Source organism: Lathamus discolor, chromosome 5 (genome assembly GCF_037157495.1).
Source record: "Lathamus discolor isolate bLatDis1 chromosome 5, bLatDis1.hap1, whole genome shotgun sequence".
Taxonomy (NCBI): domain Eukaryota; kingdom Metazoa; phylum Chordata; class Aves; order Psittaciformes; family Psittacidae; genus Lathamus; species Lathamus discolor.
Window position 1 is genome coordinate 113,995,659 of NC_088888.1, and position 19,172 is coordinate 114,014,830.

General features: G+C 47.4%; 1 protein-coding gene and 1 long non-coding RNA gene across 5 annotated transcripts in view; both read left to right on the forward strand.

Moving 5' to 3' along the window:
• LOC136015776 (uncharacterized) overlaps positions 1-19,172 on the forward strand; it is a 35,776-nt gene continuing 16,604 nt past the window's right edge. For 2 of the 4 annotated variants that reach the window (XM_065682203.1, XM_065682204.1), the window contains exons 1-2: positions 17,121-17,503; positions 17,896-17,935. In XM_065682203.1, coding sequence (XP_065538275.1) covers positions 17,372-17,503; positions 17,896-17,935 — 172 coding nt within the window. In that variant the 5' untranslated portion in view covers positions 17,121-17,371. Of the gene's footprint in view, positions 112-17,120; positions 17,504-17,895; positions 17,936-19,172 lie in introns of those variants that run through there. The other 2 variants (XM_065682202.1, XM_065682201.1) reach the window with 2 other exon arrangements.
• Positions 5,662-8,123, forward strand: LOC136015779 (uncharacterized). The gene is made up of 2 exons (XR_010613333.1): positions 5,662-7,349; positions 7,443-8,123. It is a non-coding gene; the product is annotated as an uncharacterized LOC136015779 (long non-coding RNA).

A 19,172-nucleotide genomic window follows, 5' to 3' on the forward strand; every position in this document is an offset into this window, starting at 1 on the left:
TTCTCGAGGTTTACTGAGAAACAGAAACACTTCTTTGGATTCACTGGAATGGTTGGATTTTCCTCCCTCTAGCAGATGGATTTGGATGCTCTCAGACAGAGTAGTCTTAAGGTACTTGATGATTTTGTGGCTTCATGTCCAGTGACACACCTTTGGACTATGGAGGAGAGAGAGTTTGGACAGTGTTTACTGGGAAATCACCTGGGAATTCAGCTTTAAAAAAAACCCTAAACATCACTGACTTGGAGCCTGATTCAAACCATTTGAGTCAGTGGAGTAAGGGGTGGGGGGAAGTGCTGAGCTGCAAATCAAGCTGTAAACTTTCTCATTGATTTTAGGGTTAGCTTTTGTACTGTCGCTGCCATTGTATCTTCAAACTAAACTACTCCAGGGCAGATTTGGAGAGGGTTTCTACAGGGGTTAGAAATAATCCCTAGATCTATCCCCTATTAGCTTTTAAAGCCAACAGCTGCAGCTCGGTATTTGTTGTGGCTGTATTTTTGTGTCCCTTTCCCCTCTTCCTCCATCCCTCTGGCTGAATTTTGACCGAATTCTGCTTTTTGCTGTTTATCCTGTGTGAGGGGGTTGTACATGATTCATTCATTTGTTTCCTCGTGTGGCTGAAATGCGTCATCTGTTTTTTCTCCACTACTCCTACCACTGCTACTGATATTCCTCCTCCAGAAAAGCCACTTATCTCAGGACTGTCTGAATTTTGTCTTCTTTTGGGGACATCACGTGTGTGTGTGTGTGATGCTGGCAGACCATCAAGAATGCATGTGTGATGAGTATTTGATAGCCCTCTGTAAAAACTGTGATTTCCTTTTAAGAACGGAGACCTTTAATTTATATGATAAATTGGAGCTGTAACTGCAGAAAACAGCATCATCCTTCAAGTCGCTTCTTTTCAGTTTTCTTACCTGTAGGATCACTCAGGTTCTTAATGGTTTTGCTACATTTTGTGCTCTTGTTTTCCTGGTATTCTGCAGCATTCTATTGTTTGCTGTGATAGAGCTGGAAACAGTTGTGTGATTTATGTTTGGTCTCTAGAACTACTCAGCCAAGAAGGGAGGCTAGCATTGGGCATCTCTACAGAAATCAAACCTGAAAGCTCACCTTGTGAGTAGGGGTGAGATTAAAAATAGGCAGTTATAGGCCAAATTTTTACTGAGATTCGAAGTATTCTGCAGTAACATTATTGAAGAAAATGGAAGCATGTTTTTGGACCTAGAGACCCCGTGTGTTTTCCAAAATCTTCATCACATTTCTGATTGTCCCGTATTCAAGCATTTACAAATGATTTAAATAAACAAGGAGGGGCAAAAATCCCCAAAAGCTTTCAGGTAAGGAACAGCCAGAGTAGGGAATTACAGGCTAAACTGAAGGAACAAATGACCTCTCACTAAGACAGATGCCATGTTACTCACAGTGTGAAGTGAGGGATTTCTTTTTAAGATGTAAAACCAAAGGAACTTGCCTGTTTTCCCTTCCCTTCAATCTTTCTGGTATGTGAAGAAACAGACTTCTGCTTTAGACATCAGTTTGGCAGCTGCCCAGGAGACCTGAGAGGGAGAATTTCATCATCTTGTTAGCTGTTGACTGCTTTGCTTATGCAAAAATAAATGCCAGAGAGGCCAATGAATTGTTCTGGTTTTCTTAAATCTATCCTGTGTGGTTTTGATGTAACCCCAGGTGCTCAGGAAAAATATTAATGATGTTTGGGTGAAGATAATCGTGATCACTATCAAGACAGTTGAAACATAAGCCATGCTTTACGATAGTAGAAATTGGATGGGTTTGAAGAGAAAAGGCAAGCTGCATAACCCAGCTCTGTCTGTGCCCTTCAGATTTCAGAGAGGTTCCTCACTGGAATGAGTCTGAGAATTCTTGTTATTAGAGCTCTCATCCATTCTCTGTATAGATCTAACCTGGATTGTTCTGATTTAGGTTTGAGAAAGAGCTGTACTGAGCCAAACCAAGGCTAGATGGGTCCTTCACGCCACTCAGTTGGAAGCACAAAATGCTTCTGGTAGCTCAGGAGAGCCTTTAATCATGATTAGAAGTTGCTTCTAGACCATGGTGGTTAGTGACAAGCAACAAAAATACCTAAATAGCTTCCTGGAATTTGTCTTAATTTCACGGCATGCTCTGGCAAAGGTCCCTGCGACAGAATTATGTGCTGTACGAAAGTTCGGTGTCTGGCACTCCAAGAATGAGAAGATCATTAGCTGGCTGTCTCCACTGTGAGTGGACACAAGTACTCACTCCACTTCCTTATCAAAGCCAGTAATCCATGCCTGAAAACTGAAAGAGTTGACTTGTGCAGTAACGGCTTCTGAGCAAAACATCATGTTGTACGACCTGTAGCAACCATGGGAGAACTGGTATGTACGTATGGTATACACTCGCTGCTCTGCACCATCTACTCCTACTTAGTAAAAGCCTGCAGTGCTACTGAAGCACTCTGGGCATGGAGGAAAACATGCACTGAGGGAGCTGTTATCTCCTCAGAATCCATGGCACATGGATTTATTATGAAGGGCTTCTTTATTACCCTTTTGGAGTGGACCATCCTCAGTGTGTGTTGGTGGTACAGCAATGGGTGGTATGACTTAAACCCGATCCCCTTGTGATCTTCTAGTGACAAAGTATAACAGAAAACAATGAAAGTTTTATAGGTGGTTTAGTCATTGGTTACATGATGGAACAGAGCTTTTTTTCCTCGATAAACTGTACCTTCATGTGATCTATGGCAGCAGTTCTTATTCAATGCTGGTTATGCATTTATTTTCCTGTAGCCTCCTGATTTTGAATTCCTGTCCCTTCTTCCTCACAGGAAAGCAAGATAAACCATTTTAGCTACAAGTGAAAGAGTATTAAGTGTGAAAAAATCGGCTTCAGAGCTGCCGGAAAGTGAATGCCACAGTAGGGGTCTTATGGAGGCGTTGTCTTTGGGGATGTAATTTGGAGCATCTCAAAGGTTTTCAAAATATTCATGTTTGATCTAACTTTGGAACTGATTTCCTACTATTTCCTATGCCAAAGTTGCATTTATATGTGCCAAAATTTGTCATATTCTCCAGCTCTCTTGTGTATTGCCTGAGCCATACTGTATGATGAAGTTGCAGCTGCGTGCTAGAAAGTTTTCCGGCTCAACGAGAAGTGAAATCTCTGCCTGTGTCTTGGGAGGAGGAACTGGCATGGGCCCAGAGGGGTAATTCTTGGAGGATGCCTGGTTCTCTCTCCCACTTTCCAGGCTGCTCCAGCACACATGAGGGTCCTCTCACAAATGCAGATGCTTTTTCCCTACTCTGAGCATATTTTAGGGCAGGAGAGAACATGGACCTTCTGGTTCTGCTCTCAGTTGGGCCATTAACAGTGTAATAACCTTTCCCCTGGTTTACTTTCCTTGTCAGGTGGTCCATTTTGGATTTCCCCTGTTTCAGAATGCTTGTTTTATGTACCTGGTGTTTAATGCCAGAGAGATCTGAATCATTAACTCGGGGTGATTAATACTGACCTAATTACACAGATGAGTTCTGCACTGAAATTTTTAATGGTACTTAATAATTAGAAGAGTTCTTCATTCCCCACCTCTATGATTCAATCCTTTGGCTTTCATGCCTCCAGAAAGCAAGGACACTTGATGAAATTGATTCCTTGTTTATTTTGGGTTGGGTCCCTGTGGTTCCTGCCTGGAGAAGCAAAGGAACTTGCTGCAGTTGAACCTCTAAGCAGAGAAAGCTGTGGTTGAGTTCAACAGCACTGTTGTCCTTCATCTAAACCAAGAGAGGACGTCAGTGACATTTTGATCTCTGTAGGAGATTGCAGATGTCAGGAGACTCAAAGGCAACAGCTTTGTCTGTGGCTGTTGTGCACAAGTGCAGTTTTCTGTTCAGGAAATCCTTAAGTCATGTTCGCTAAATGGGAAGTATGTTAAAGATACATCTATATGTAAAATCCTATTTACATCCATTCCCAAACTCTGTGTCTAGAGAGAAATTGTAGAATCACAGAATGGTTTGGGTTGGAAGGGACCATAAAAAACATTTAGTTAAAACCCCCCGCCGTGGCTAGGGACACCTTCCACTAGAGCAGGTTGCTCCAAGTCCCATCCAACCTGGCCTTGAACACTGCCAGGGATGGGGCAGCCACAGCTTCTTCAACCTGTTCCAATGTCTCACCAGCCTCACAGTGAACAATTTCTTCCTAATGTTTAATCTAAACCTCCCCTCTGTCAGTTTAAAGCCATTCCCCCTTGTCCTGTCCTTACATGCTCTTGTAAAAATCCCTCTCCAGATTTCTTGTTAACCCCTTTTTAGGTACTGGAAGACTGTTATAAGGTCTCCTGGAAGCCTTCTCTTCTCTGAACAAACCCAGCTCTCAGCCTGTCTCCATAGGAAAGGTGCTCCAGCCCCTGGAGCATCTTTGTGGAGGCTCCCACATAACCTGGTAGAGTTACCCTTTACCTTCTTAACTGATGGGTGTGCAGGGTAGTGTCCTAAAGCATTGCAGTAAATGGGAGAAGCTCAAATGATAAAGGCCTCACCTCTCCCAGTTTCACCAGGCTGGGGACAAACGGGTTAGAGGCCAGCACGGTTTCAGACCTGCATCATGCCTGCAATAAACAGTTGCACACTCCAACCAGCAGTCCAGCTGGGCAGGACCAGTGCTGTGCCCAGCCTCATGTAGATCAGCTGAAGCAGTAAATGATGGACTTGACCCATGGCACTCCTGCTGGCTGAGGCTTGCTGAAATGACTTCCTGTGCTCCTCTGCAGAGGAGAGAGGGAAGGAGGGTCTATAGACAAAGATAAAAAGCTCAGAGTTAGGAGTGTTTGTTGTAAAGGGAGAGCCTGCATTGCTGAGGGCAGGCAGGGTCATCGGAGCCGGGAGGACTTTGCGGTGGACTGCAAACGGGGAGCTGCAGGCAGGAACCATGGCCCGCTGCTGCTGCTTCCCAGGGAAACACTGATGAAAAATCTGGGGGAAAACTGATGCACAGAAATAGCTGAGTGACTTTATCTCCCCTGGGTCTGTATCTCTCCATGACTTCAAGTGAAGCACAGTGGTGTCGGAACCACTGTAGATAGCTTATTTCTACACACAGTGTGTGTTCATACCTCGCGTGTCTCCAGGGGCTTAAAAGCCACCAGCATATGCCTGTGGCTGTAGTTCTGTGAGGGTGAGCAGATAAACATGGTGCTTTAGGGCTGATGTTACTGTTTCTATCCCCAGAAGGGAGATCTGTGAAATGAAAAGGGCCCGAATTGTGCAAAAGAACATTCCAACAGGCATTTCCTTTAGTCACTCGGCGTTTGCTTAAATACATGAGTCCTGCTTTAACATTGTATTAAACATCCCTCCCACATACTTCTCTTTAAATTTCCCCTGTGTTTCTTCCTTTTATTTCTGGTCTGTTCTGAATATCCTGGTGTCTGGAATTTGTCTTTTATAATGATACATAACGTGGCGTGATGCCAGCCTCTACTCCAGGGAATTTTTGTTCATGTTAAGATTTGAAGAACTTCATAAACATGTGCTTGGATGAAAAGGAGTCTGGTATTTAAGAAACAGGATAAAGAGCTCGGTGCTTTTACCAGCTGTGTCATATCCTCCTGGGGCGACATTCTTGGGGTGGGGGGGGAAGGATAACTTCTGAATCGTCTCCACACTGACTCATGGAGAGCGCATAAAGAGAGCACCTGAGATGTGCTGTATAAATACGGGTAAAAATTCAATGAAGAGCTTTTGTTCCTGACCTCTTGGGCACGCTGTGGCTTTGCTTAAAGAGTGAAGATCTGAGACGCATTTATGAGAAGAGGCAAACGGTCTATAGCAGAAATTAAACCTCTTATTTGGAGTCTCCCTCTCACTCAACGTCTTTGGTCCTAGGCAGGTAAACCATAGGACAGTCTCTTACAGGAACCAAGATGATCCATGTGCATTCGTGCTGAACTGGAGGTGAGCAGTGGGATGGGACAGCATGGTTATGAGATGAAGTTTCTGAAGGTGGTGAAGAGGAGGACATGGGCAGCCAGGGGATTTCAGAAGCGCTGCTGGAAACCAAGTAAAATGAGAGGTAGACATGAAGGAAATGGGTGGAAGATGACACTATAGGGACAGAAGGCGCTGCTCTGAAACAGCATCTTGGGGTTGCTATAGGTAGCGGTGGGAAGAGTTCAAAGCCAGTTGTACATAAAACATGGCAAGGAAAGGGACAGAGTACATCTTCATGGCACTCTAAATTCACGGTCTATCCGTATCTTCAATAATGTACACGGGTTGGGTTTGCTCACCTGAAAAGGACAGAGGAGGACTGCAAAAGGAGGACAGCAGAAGGAGACAAGGATCCATACTGACAAGCTTTGGTGTAACTGAGGTACGAGTTTTGGATTTAAGAGAGAAATGTCTGAAAAGAGGCATGACAGAGGGCCTGGAAAAGCAAGAAGTGGGGGTCTTCAAAGGGAGCCAGAGCCAGAAACACTGCAGGCAGCTGTGTAAATTCAGCAGGCAGTAGACCTGTGGAGCTTCCTGTCTGAGGCTTTTTGGGTGCTAAACATATACATGGGCTCAAGGGGAAACTGGGCAAGTACCCAAAAAAGGGAGTCCCCTTGAGGAGCGTGGTGTTTGTGTGGCCGGTGTCATTGACCACAAATCACATCCATCTCAGAAGACCCCTGAGCTGAAAGCAGTCGAAGGCAGGACAGCACTTCAGGGCAAATACCTTTTGTGGTCATCTTGTTCTTACTCTTCCCTGACCATTTGCTCATGACTGCTGTTGGAAGTGAAGACAGGGCTGGAGGCAACGTTGTCCTGATGTGGTGCTGAATCCTATGTTCACATTCCATAGCGTTGTCAGGAGCCAGCCAAAAAGCCCTTTCTCATAATATTCAAAACTCCTAGCAGTTACCAGCAGTATAACGTGCAAGAGCACCAGCTCTGCAATAACTGCACAGCTGATAGTTATTTTCCTCATTTCCACAACAAGCCGTTGCATGCAGGCAGTGCTCATTTACTTCGTTGTCTTCATTTTCATGTAGTTTCCCAGAACCACAGTCCTAAAGCTCAGGCTTTTGAAGCAAGAATAACTGGCTCTGCAGGCAACTTGCCAGCTTCTTGAGTGAGAGTAAATGAGTGGAGAAAGCTGGTGTTACATGGCGGTGGCTGTGCTTATTGCTCACATGTCTACTATTAACTTCATACTTGAGGTTTACATCAGGAATGCTCTGGTTCTTGCTTCTTCCTTCTGCAGGAGACTGTACCCCGGGAGAAAACAGTAAATGCCACTTCTCAGCTGGTTTTGCTGGCTGTGTAACAGCCTGGGGAGGAAAAGCCGCTTGGAAATTGGTAGGTGTTTTGCCCCAGTGTCTGGAGAGAGTGGATAGGATGGGATGGGCAAGCTGCCCTGCCCTACAGCAACACTCCTCACTTCCCACACAGGCTTCTGCTGCTCCATCCATCTGTGTCCACAGCCATGGACTGCTGGAGCTGTTGTTCCGGATGGAGATGGCTTGGCTCAGGAGGACACCGCAGCCCCAGCTTGCACTCGCTTTGTGTCATGGACAAGTTTTCATTGGGATGAGTGCCTGCTCTCTGAGGACGGTTAAGCTGGATTTCTCCATGGCCGTATGATGCAAACTCAGCTGCAATGAGCCCAGCAGGCGGGAGCTGGGGCTGAGCCATCAGCCTGAACTTGAAGAAGCCAACAAGGAGGAACCTGGCAGAGAAACCAGCCCGAGAGAGCGAGGGAGGGCTGGGAGCGAAGATGTTTGTGTGATATGGAGCGTATCTCGGCTGCCAGAGCGATTTGCAGAGTGGCTGGAGGAACATATTTAAGGCCGTTTGAGGTAACTCGACAGCTCTGTGCTGAGCTTTCTTGCAGATACTGGAGCGTTCACATGCAGGCTGTCTTCTGAACCAGCGCTGCCCTGACTGAGCACTTCCATGGGGAGGACGTTGTCCCTGGATGCTGGTGTGATGGCAGCTTCCTGGACTGGAGGTGCTGGTGGGGCAGGAGCAGCCACTGTGTACTCAAAGCCAGGGAGCTGTGGGCAGAGCAAAGTCTCTGGTGGGCTTCAAGTCTCGGCACATTTGAATGTTTCAATAAATGCTTGTCCCTAAGCCCTCCCCCTCCAACCGAAGCTGCTGCCGTGTCAGTGAAGTTTAGATTTGGGGCTGCAACTCTTTTTATAGATATAAAAATTCCTATGTTATGATTTTACTCTATTAGGGCAAAATTCTGCATTAAAAAAAATCCTATTTACAGGCATGAGGCAGCTGCTTTTCATTAGGATCATTTGCCATAAGTCAAAAATACTGTGTTTAAAGAATGTGGTTGATGCTCTCAGTCCCTCTGCTCCACGGTGAGCTCGCTGCTGGGGCGAGGGTGACAGCCTGGTTTTCAATCATGTTGGGGCTGTGCACCTCGAAACCTTGAAGTTGTACAAGCTCCACAACACCCAGTTGAGCACAAATGCCCCAGGCGGGGAGATTTTTGATGGTGCTGGTGGCTAACAGACAGCAGCCAGTGTCACCTGGAGATGTAAAGATGCAAGCTATTTGTTAAAATACAGATGCATTATCAGATGAATTGAGTCCTACAGAGTTCTCTCTTGCACAACATCCTCCCCAGCCCAGTGTGCATGGCTGATAGGAGCATCCTCCTCTGCAGCAGCGCAGGCAGTTGCAGCTTTGGACAAATACCCAGAGAAATGGTTTTCAAGCTGCTGTTTCACAAATACCCTTTCCAAGCATACCTTTTACTGACATTTTACCTTTCAAAGCTGTGAAGGGCTGCTGCAATGTTTGCTTGGTCTATCTTTTTTAACCATCCATCATCCTGGTTTACTGCAGGTGGGATGTTACTCTGTGTTGGGTGCTGCTGTGGCTGCTGGCAGTCATTCAGCCAGTGCAAGCTGTTGTTCAGCTGGGTTTTTGCTCCCAAGCTCCTTCACAGCCCAGCCAGCCGGGAGAGCAAGGGAGCACACACCAGACACGGGCCAGCTCTTTGGCGTGGCTGCCATTGCTAACATCTGGATTCCTTCATGCGAAGTCATTAGCACAAGTAAAAGAGAGTTCAGGCGGAAGGGAGGGGAAATTCCCCTTCAACAGCTCTTCCAGCCTGTTGTTTGAGGACATTTACGTTACTGGCTTAGTCATTTGAACATCCCGCTGGAGGAATTGGAGGCGATTCTGGTGTTCTCTCAAAGAGCTGATGTTCAGGGTGGCGGCTGCTGCCAGCACAGGCCCAGTCATTACCCCTGGGAGCACACACAAAGCATCTGGGATTCCAACCTTTCGGGCTGAGCTCATGTCTGCCTTGAAATCAGGCAGGGTGTTGCCATTGGCTTTGTTGAACCCCCTCTGTGCACACAGCGGGGTGTTTCTGAGCAGCCCATTCCCCAAGGGGTTTCCACCACAATCACAGAATCACAGAATCCAGAATCCCAAGGGTTGGAAGGGACCTAAAAAGATCATCTAGTCCAACCCCCCTGCAAGAGCAGGGTAACCTACAGTACATCACACAGGAACTTGTCCAGGCGGGCCTTGAATATCTCCAGTGTAGGAGACTCCACAACCCCCCTGGGCAGCCTGTTCCAGTGCTCTGTCACTCTTACAGTAAAGAAGTTCTTCCTGATGTTAACGTGGAACTTCCTATGTTCCAGTTTACACCCATTGCCCCTTGTCCTATCACTGGATATCACTGAAATATCTGACTTCTGGCTGAAGCAGGCAGCATCGTGGCCTGTACCTGCATGATAGCCAAAGACACAATACCTGGGAGCTGTTTTCTCCCTGCATAGAGCAGTAAGAAGGATCAATCTCTTTTACTGCTTTTGCTGCTGCAGTCGCTCGGTGGCTCCATTGCGTGGCTGTACAGAGCAGTGTTTCCTGCAGCATCCCAGAGCTAGGCTTTGTCCTCATTTTCAGAGTTTGTTTGTTGGATTTTCAACATTTCTTTTCCATGTGAAAGCCTTTGGCAAGCGCAGGAAATGGTAGCTCTGTCCCAGCAATAACCTCGTTCTCCAGAATCACGTGCGGTTAGAGGCATTGAAGGCAAGAGTGGTGATGCGTTCCAAATCTGAACTTTCGCACTGTTAAGCTGCTTCCTGACTGCAAAGTGCTGGTTTCTTTGCTAGCATCCGGGGGGGGGGGGGGGGTGTGTTCATGCCCAGTGATCCTTTCTGCCTTCCTCCAGCACCTTCCAGTGCCCAGTGAAGCCAATGGCAGCAGCAGCAGGTTGGAAATGTGACTCTGGATGGGGAAAGGTTTCAAGATGACTGTGCTGCCATACTCATGGAGTAGCTGCTAACTGTGATGGGGCCAAAGGAGATAGGAAGAGAGAGGTTACCAGCCAAGATAAAGCACATTTGAATGTATCTGGTGTAGGCAAGCACCATGCATTGATTTGCTGCTTCTGCCTTTGTTGCCTTTTGGCCATGCATGTCTGTATGTGGGGCAATGAGCATCCCCAGCAGAGCCCACCACCAGCCTCTGGTCACGGTTTCAGCAACGTGACCTATCCCTACCTAGCAGCATAAGCATCAGATGCAAGCACAAATGTAACAGACTATGCTGAGAAGATGGGGTGAGTATGAACCCAGAGTAGATGGGGAGCCTGTGCAACCAGGGCTGTGCAGGTCTATTCAGGGCTTTGGGAAAATCTCTCCTCCATGGCCCCATCTTCACAGGGTGTTCTGCTACAACACCAAGCAGGACTGCCAGCTCTAGGTAGAGCTGGGGTGGGTCAGTCTGTCTGCAGACCAGCACATCACCCTGGTCATACTGGCCTGAAATGGGGATAACCCAATGCAAAGAGCATCAGTCTGCACTGAGCCTTGTGTTGGGGTCAGGACAGGACTCATGCAACCCCTTGGCACCCTGTTCCCAAGCAGTCAGGAAGTAAATCTGGCAACAGATTATTTTTATAGTGGCCTCTATTTTTTCTTTTTCCCCCTCTTTTTTCAGGTCTTTCAGCCTTTTTTTTTTTTCCCTTGATGCAGAGGTCAGGATTTTTTTCGTCCCCCAGCTTTGCAGTAACAAACCAACATGAAGCGACATCAGGCTGCCTCAAACTCCAGTGTGCTGCTGTGAGAGAGCAGTGGGGAAGGAGACAAGATGGGGGAAGAGAGGATCTGGCCACCAAAAAAGTGTGTTTCTCAGCACAGGGATGTAGCTACAGTCATCCCGAGAGCGTGGGGCAGGGGCTATTCATCAGCTTGCTATGCACCACTGGGCTGGCATCACGCCACCACCTTTCTGAGGCCAGGCCAGGCAGTTTTGGGGCAGAAGGGAGCCAGGCTGGGGAACTCCTCAAGGCGCTGGGCTTTCCCCATGTTGGTGACAGCAATGCAGAGACACGAGGCTGCTTTTTCCCCTCGCTGACAAACTCCCCAGTTGTGGTAGGAGCCAGCATAGTGCAAGCCGGGTGGAGAACACTCATTTTTGTTACTGGCTGTTGAAATGTGGTTGCAGCAGAGGAAATGAGCCCCAGTTTGGCTGTTGCCAGCATCTGCTTTTGTGTTGCTGCTGGTTCTTGAGGCTAAACGGCTGCAGACAGGCATGCACAAGAAAATGGACCCATCCGAGTGGAGCAGCTGCCCAGGGAGGATGGTGGCCCTTAGGGATGGGGATTTGGATGGAAAGCTCCTCCAGCTCCATTGCCATCCCAGAAAACACTGGACAGGTCCCTTCTGCTGCTTAGGGTGGCTGAAAACAACAATTACCAGCAGAATAACAACCACTGCTGCCTCCCCGGGGCTCATTGCTCCCAGGCGGTTCAATTAGCCCTCGCTTGCATAAAGCAGGAAGAATAACACCGCTGTTAACCCAGCTGCATCATTTCTATTTTGATTTCTTCCCAGCAAAGCATCACACAGGGTGGTGGCAGAAGGAAGGGATGCAGGCGCTCATCCTAACAAGAGCAGCCCCTCTGTCCAGGTCCCCATAGGTTTGGAGGTGATTTTTCACCACGGCTGCTGGGAAACACAGCCCTGCGGTGGCTTTCTGTGCCCAGCCAGCATGCAAATAAAGATATGAGTCACGATCCCACAGCCTACAAAATGGCTTTGGTCTCCCTGTTTCGGGCAGTCGTTATTGATTATTTTTAGCTGTAGAAGGGGCAGGGAGGAACGAGCTGGGACAGGGCTCCCTGCTGCTATTGCAGGGGATTTGTTAGGTTTGCAGCTGACTGTTGAGAGATTAATAGACAAACCCCAACCAGTTCGGTATTGTGTGCTCTTTATTTTTAATATAAATCAGTTCTGCAGTGGTTTGCAGGACACAAAGCTGCCTGCAGCCTGGGTTTCCTCACACCAGAATGAACGGCCTGGCCGGGCACGTGGGTTGGTGGCCAGGGCATCATTGCTGTGGGGTTTTGTTCTGCCTTTTCTTCCTCCTGCTGCTCGGGATGCACAGAGGTGGGATCTGTTCTGGGAATGGGATTCGAATGCCCATGTCCAGCTGGGTGCGCGCCCTTAAAAGTCCTCCAGAACTGGTCCTCCCAAGGCAGCCCTGGCTTGGGAACCTCCTGGGGTCAAAGAGACAGCCACCAGCCCTCTTGCTCTCCACCATCCCCATGGCAGAAGGGCAATGTCTGCCCTGCTAGGAGAGACTGGGGGACAAAAGTCCCACTGGGCTGGGTGCAGAGAAGATGCTCTGATCCTGCCAGATGTTGCTTCTGGCATCTGTCTTGTCCGAGCCCCGAGTCTCCTCTCCACAACCACTGAGCAGAAAGTGCTGTTTCTGGGGAGATGCTGAGACATTGCTGTAGACACACAGGCTCAGTTAACCTGCTTTCCCGATGGAAAGCTGGCCTTGGGAGCTATTAGCAGGAAAATAACTCCTTTGATTTTAGAGAATAGTTCATCAGAGTGGTGCTGAATTAAACGTGTGAAAAAAAATTCAGGCTGAGTGCGATGAAGCAGCAGCTCACACACTGTATGAACAGGGTGCATGAGCTTCTCAATTTGAAGAATATTTTGTTGAAAACCATTTCTGCAGGTATTTATTTCCATCACCTGTTAAAACGTGTTCTACCGTGTGTTCTGGAGAACAGCTCCTTTGCCATCATAGAATCACAGAATGGTTTGGGTTGGAAGGGACCTTAAAGCTCACCCAGTTCCAACCCCTGCTAAGGGCAGGGACACCTTCCACTAGACCAGGTCACTCCAAGCCCCATCCAACCTGGCCTTGAGCACTGCCAGGGATGGGGCAACCACAGCTTCTCTGGGCACCCTGTGCCAGAGCCCCAGCACCCTCATAGTGAAGCCCAGAGAAAAATCACTTTAACCCTCCCATGCTACACATCTTCATTGACAAATCTTGTGTGTGATTTATGCTGTTAGTCTGTAAAAATTCCACAAACTGTGAAGTCTGAACTGTACATAGTTTTATTAACAGTATTACAGTTCACCATCAACCTGGGTAAAACACTGTCCATGATAAACTGGACTATGATGGCATCACTCATTTAAAACATCCCCAAGCACAGTCCAGAGGATTAACAGCCAAATCAATGAAAAGCAGTCTGTGATCGAGGAAAGCCAACTCTGTATATAAGGAAAGCATCAGGTCCTGAGAAATCCCTTACCTTTAATACATCTAAAAGTATAATTGCATTCTTGTCCCCAACAGACCTAAAATCAATCTGGCTAACAAATGACACAAAGAAATGGGAATTAAACATGCTTATCTCCAGCAACTAGATACAGGGGTCTCATTCTACATACTGTATATATAAATAATAGAGTAGCCCCTGCAAGGACAGCACTGTCAGCTCACTCAGAGGGATACAGCCATTAAGATGGGCACCCAGGACACATCCCCCAGTATTTAGCTGGATGCCTTGTGGAGCTCTAAAGGATAGCACAAGTTTGTAAACCTGCTAAAAACAGAGCTTATCAGTGATGTCACCAATATTCTCAACTTTGATTAAAATGTTGGGTTTTAAAATGTCCCTTTGTTTCGGACCTGAGTTATTTCTAGTTAGCAAGGTGATAAGTGAAATCCTAATTTCTTGCCTCCCTTTAGCTCTTCCCATTTGCTCTGGTGCATAATAGAACTATAGAATCATAGAATGGTTTGGATTGGAAAGGACCTTAAGATCACCCAGTTCCAAACCCCCACCACAGGCAGGGACACCTTCCACTAGACCAGGTTGCTCCAAGCCCCGTCCAGCCTGGCCCTGAACACTGCCAGGGATGGGGCAGCCACAGCTTCCTCGGGTGACAACTTTGATTTTAAAAAGAGAATAAAACCAACTATTGCCCAGTATGATTTTCGCTCTCTTTTCATGCAGCAATGCAATCAGTAGGGGGAGGCAGATAGATAGTAAATTTATCTATCCTAAGCTCTCAGCCTATTTATGTTGCCTTATAAATGACAGCACAGTTGTAAGTAGGAGCACCTCATACTTTGTGCTGCCTGGGGGGAAAATTTGAGCACTTGCTGAAATCAGCTTGATTTTGGTGCCTGTCTCTTTGATGGACTTGCCCGCACCGGTGCTCCCCAAGGTGGCTGTGTCCCCCGCAGTGGCAATGGGCAGCCAAGGTGTCTCAGCAGCTTCAGAGCTGCCTGGCTGCTGAGGGTTGTGTTGGGTCCATTGGCTCATCCTGGGAGAGATTCACCTTCATCCTGAGAAACTGGAAGCACAGGAGCTGGGAGAGAAGCTGAAAACACAATTTTTGGCCTCAATGTGCAGAGTTTGTGCAAGCTGGCGTGGGCCATTGTGAACATGCCAACCTGCTCGCCGCCAACAGACACCCTCAGGCCAGGCATCCCCAAAATAAATAAGGAAGTAGCAACTGCTGAGCACAAGGGTTTAGTCAAAAAGACCAAACATCCTAATGGACAATTTCTGGTTTTATGGGAATACCCACAGTAAAACAAACAAAAGAAACAGCTACCGAACTGTCATGTTCCAGTGGCATGGGGAGGAGAATTGGGAAAAAAATGTAGAAATTCATGGGTTGAGACATGAACAGTTTAATAATTGAAATAAAAGCAAAATATAATAATAATACAATAACAATAATAATTATGAAATGGAGAGAGAGAGAGGAAGGAATAAACCCCACCTCCCCAAAAAACCACAAGTGATGCACAGTACTACTGCTTAACACTGACTGACCGATACCCAGCTTGACCTGAGCTGCAATCGGTCCCTTCCCTCTAACTCTCCCCAGTTTATATACTGGGCATGATGTCTGTGGTGTGGAATACTCCTTTGGCTAGTTAGGGTCAGGTGTCCCGTCTCTGCTTCCTCCTGGATTCTTGTGCCCCTCCTCACTGTCAGAGCATGAGACTGAAAAGTCTTTGATCAGGGTAAGTGCTACTGAGCAACAACTAAAACGTTCGTGTGTTATCAGCATTATTGTCATACTAAAGCCAAAACACAGCTCTGCCCCAGCAATCAGGACACAAACAAACAACCTCCACCTCCAAGCTAAAATTCCTCACTTAAATGCTTACATATCAGCAAAAAAACTTGGCTTTACCATTTATTTCACCATTTCTGCCCTACCATCTGCTAAGCTAAAATGAAGCAAACTCTCCTGTTCTCCTTGTGAGCCAGATGATACCTCAGGGATCTCCCCACTTCACATCAGGGCATCCAGGATGCTTATCAGAAGGAGGAGCTGGGGAACGACAGGTTTGTCAGCTTCACCTCAGTGCCCGGGAAGGTTATGGAGCAGATCACTTCAACTACCGTCCCTGAGTCACCATCCCTGGAGATGTAGAGATGCAGCCCTTAGTGACATGGTTTAGTGGTGGGCTTGTCAATGTTAGGTTAACAGTTGGACTTGGTGATAGGATTCTATCTATGATTCTATCTATGATTCTATCTATCTTAACAGTCTTTTACAACCTAAATCATAGAACCATAGAATAGTTAGGGTTGGAAAGGACCTCCAGATCATCTAGTTCCAACCCCCCTGCCATGGGCAGGGACACCTCACACTAAACCATCTCACCCAAGGCTTCATCCAACCTGGCCTTGAACACCGCCAGAGATGGAGCATTCACAGCTTCCTTGGGCAACCCATTCCAGTGCCTCACCACCCTAACAGGAAAGAATTTCCTCCTTATATCCAATCTAAACTTCCCCTGTTTAAGTTTTAACCCGTTACCCCTTGTCCTGTCACTACAGTCCCTGACGAAGAGTCCCTCCCCAGCATCCCTATAGGCCCCCTTCAGGTAAATGATTCTATGAACCTATGGTAAGCATGGAGCAGGGTCTGCAGGTCTGTCCTGTGTCACAGCGAGAGGGAATCTGGGCTCTCTTTGGATGTGTAGTTACAGACAGTTGGCCGTGGAAGGAGGTTTGTGCTGCTGCAAGAATTACAGCTTCTCACTGGTCTTTTGGCCAGTGAGACCACACACGGGATGTGTGGAAAAGCTTAAAAAAAGGGAGCTGGGATGCAGTTGCTCGTACCAACACGGCTGCAAACTCCGGGTGGGGCGGGGGGGATGATCTGACACGCTGCTTGTTTCAACCCACAGAAAAATGGGTGTATTTGTCCCAGAACATCCCTCAGCCTGTCAAGCTGTGATGACTTAGAAGAAAAAAAGGATTTTGGTTTTTATTTTGCTAAATGGTGATTGACATTTTAAAAGGAATATTGTCAAAGCCGCATGTCAACCTGCCTAATTGCCTTATCTGCGTGGCCCCTAATGACAAGTTAGACAATTACAGCTGAAAGAATTTTAAGCACCTAATAATTTATACTTCATCACCTGGGCTATTTGCTTTCCACACTTCACTAAGTATAGACTAGGAGAGGAGCTGCTTGTGTTTCAGGGCAGTTTCACCTGTTCCACTCAGTCCTGCATGAGAACAGTGCAGCCTTAGGGGAAATCTCAGCCTTCAGCAGAAGCTGGTTAAAATGTTTTGATGAAAACATTAACTTTTACATTGGGGTTGGCTTTTTTCCCTCCAGTAACTGAATCCTTTATTATTTTATTAAGAGAACAAGCAGCTTGGGCTCTGCTTCTGGGTCAGGTCAGGATATCAGCATCACTCTAACTTCAGTTCATAGCGTTATGCATTATAAATAGATAACGCCTTCCCACCAAAACACCCAGCAAAGGAACAATGGACAGTAAATTGAAAGAGCAGGCCTATCCCTAATGAGTGATAGCTGGCCTCATTTCATTGATTAGCTAATTGCTATCACAGGGGTAGCAGGGCAGTATATGAGTGAGTGGGCTCCCAGACAAGCTCTTTTGCTGCAGGGATGTGTTTTGGAGAGGGGCTAGGAAAGTTGGTGATCCCACATTTACTTTGCCTGGGGGGTTACTTTAGGGAGAGAGAGGTTTTCTTTTTCTTATTTGGGCTTATTTTGATGTGTCTCTGCTAAACCTCCGCCATGAAGCCTTTACCTTCCCTGATGCTTTTGGCCCTGTTCCTGGTACCTTGGGCCTGGGGGCTGGCTGCTGGCAGGCAGGTTCCTGGGGCAATGCTGAGGTCCCGCTGTGATGCTGCTGGTGCTGTTCGAGGGGTGAGTGATAGGCAGCAGGGACCCAGTTCCCTGCAGGGAGCTCCCTCCGTCCGGCTGGCATCCTGCCTACTTACAAATCCTTCTCTCCTCTCTATGACTCCTATGGATTAAAGCACAGCTGGACTTTGCTTGCTGTGTTTTGGGAGTGTTTTTGTATTGGTTGTGGTCTAATAGCATAAATCAGGTAATGCTTTTGGAGGTGGGAATATTTATTATCCCATAGAAAAAATGGGGTGGCCTAGGAGCTTGGTCCAAAGGCAAAACTCCAAGCTACCAGGACATGGTGGATTTTGTCCTCCCTTCACATTGGGCTTAGGCTGGGATTTCTCTGAGCAGCATTACAAGCATGGGCAGTGGTACTCAGGTTTGTTATAACACTCTTTTCTTTACAGGCATGTGGATCCCCCCGGGAATATCAGAAGGTTAAACCAGGTGAGGTAACTCTCAGACCAGCTTTTGTTTTTAAGCCTGACTAGATCGTCCCCAAAACTTGCTGGGTACCTCAAGCCACAGTGTGGAAAACCAGGAGCAAAAACGTGGCCCTGAGGTGGAATGGAGAGGGAGGAGATGTGGTTGCTACTGAGTGCTGGGGGAGGGAAAAATCAGTGTTAGTGTGGGAGATAACATGTGCTGCTATCTTGTGGCTGCCAAACCCCTACTGCAGAGCAGGATCCTGGAGGCAGGAGCAATGTGCAGCAGTAAATCACTGTTAGGCAGCAATTAAAACAAGGAGCAAAAGTTCAGCCCAAACTTTAATTGTGCTCCTGTAGGGTAAACCTATCGCTGGCTCGTGGCTCTTCTAGCTTTGAGATAGTGTTTTTGGAATATACCATATCACTTCCTGCCCAAGGGAAGGTGTTTCCCACTTTGAGGGCTTAATTAGCAACAGTGAGATGCTAACATTGCTCATCCTGCTGGGGTTCTGGGGGCTTCTTGTTTGGCTGAACCCTTTAAGCAAACGGGTTGAATGTTCCTTAAGGAGAGCTGTATCTCCTAGCTCAGCAGTGTATAGACAACAAATAGTGCCTGTGCGCCGAAACCAAAGGTAACAGCACACTCATTGCTTGTGTAACTCATTCAGATGTAGCAATTCCTTAAGCCTTTAGCTTTGATCCCTAAATAATCCAACTCCGGAGATCCAACCTGCCTCCCTGCAAGCAGTACTAACTGCATGGCTGCGCTGGGACCTCTGCTCCTGCATGGCCATGCCAGGGGACACTTCAAGGATGAGTGTGCCTTACTCTGGGGTGGTAGCAGTGGGGGTACAGCCTGGCTCTCTGTGGGGCAAGAGGTGGTGGTGGCCAGGGTTTCTCCAGCTTCTGAGTATGCGCAGTAGATACAGGTGGGGCAAGCAGTGATGGGGAGGAGGTTTGGGGTAGGCTGCTGGCAGGCATGGATGGCAACAGTCCCGCAGGCTGGAAAGGATGGCAGTTTAGGTGCACCCCAGGGTGATGCGTTGGTGCATGCCCAGGTGACCTCTCCCCTTGGACCCCAGGACCTGACATGGGATTTCCTGTGTGTTGTTCTGCTGACGCATTTCCATGTTTCCCAAACGGAAGCAGGAGGTAGCAAAATGGGGAGATGGGGGACCTCGAAAATACTTTGTGGAAGTAAGGAATAGTGATTCCGGGAAGTGGAGATGCAGGAAAACTTCAGGTTGTTGCTTCTT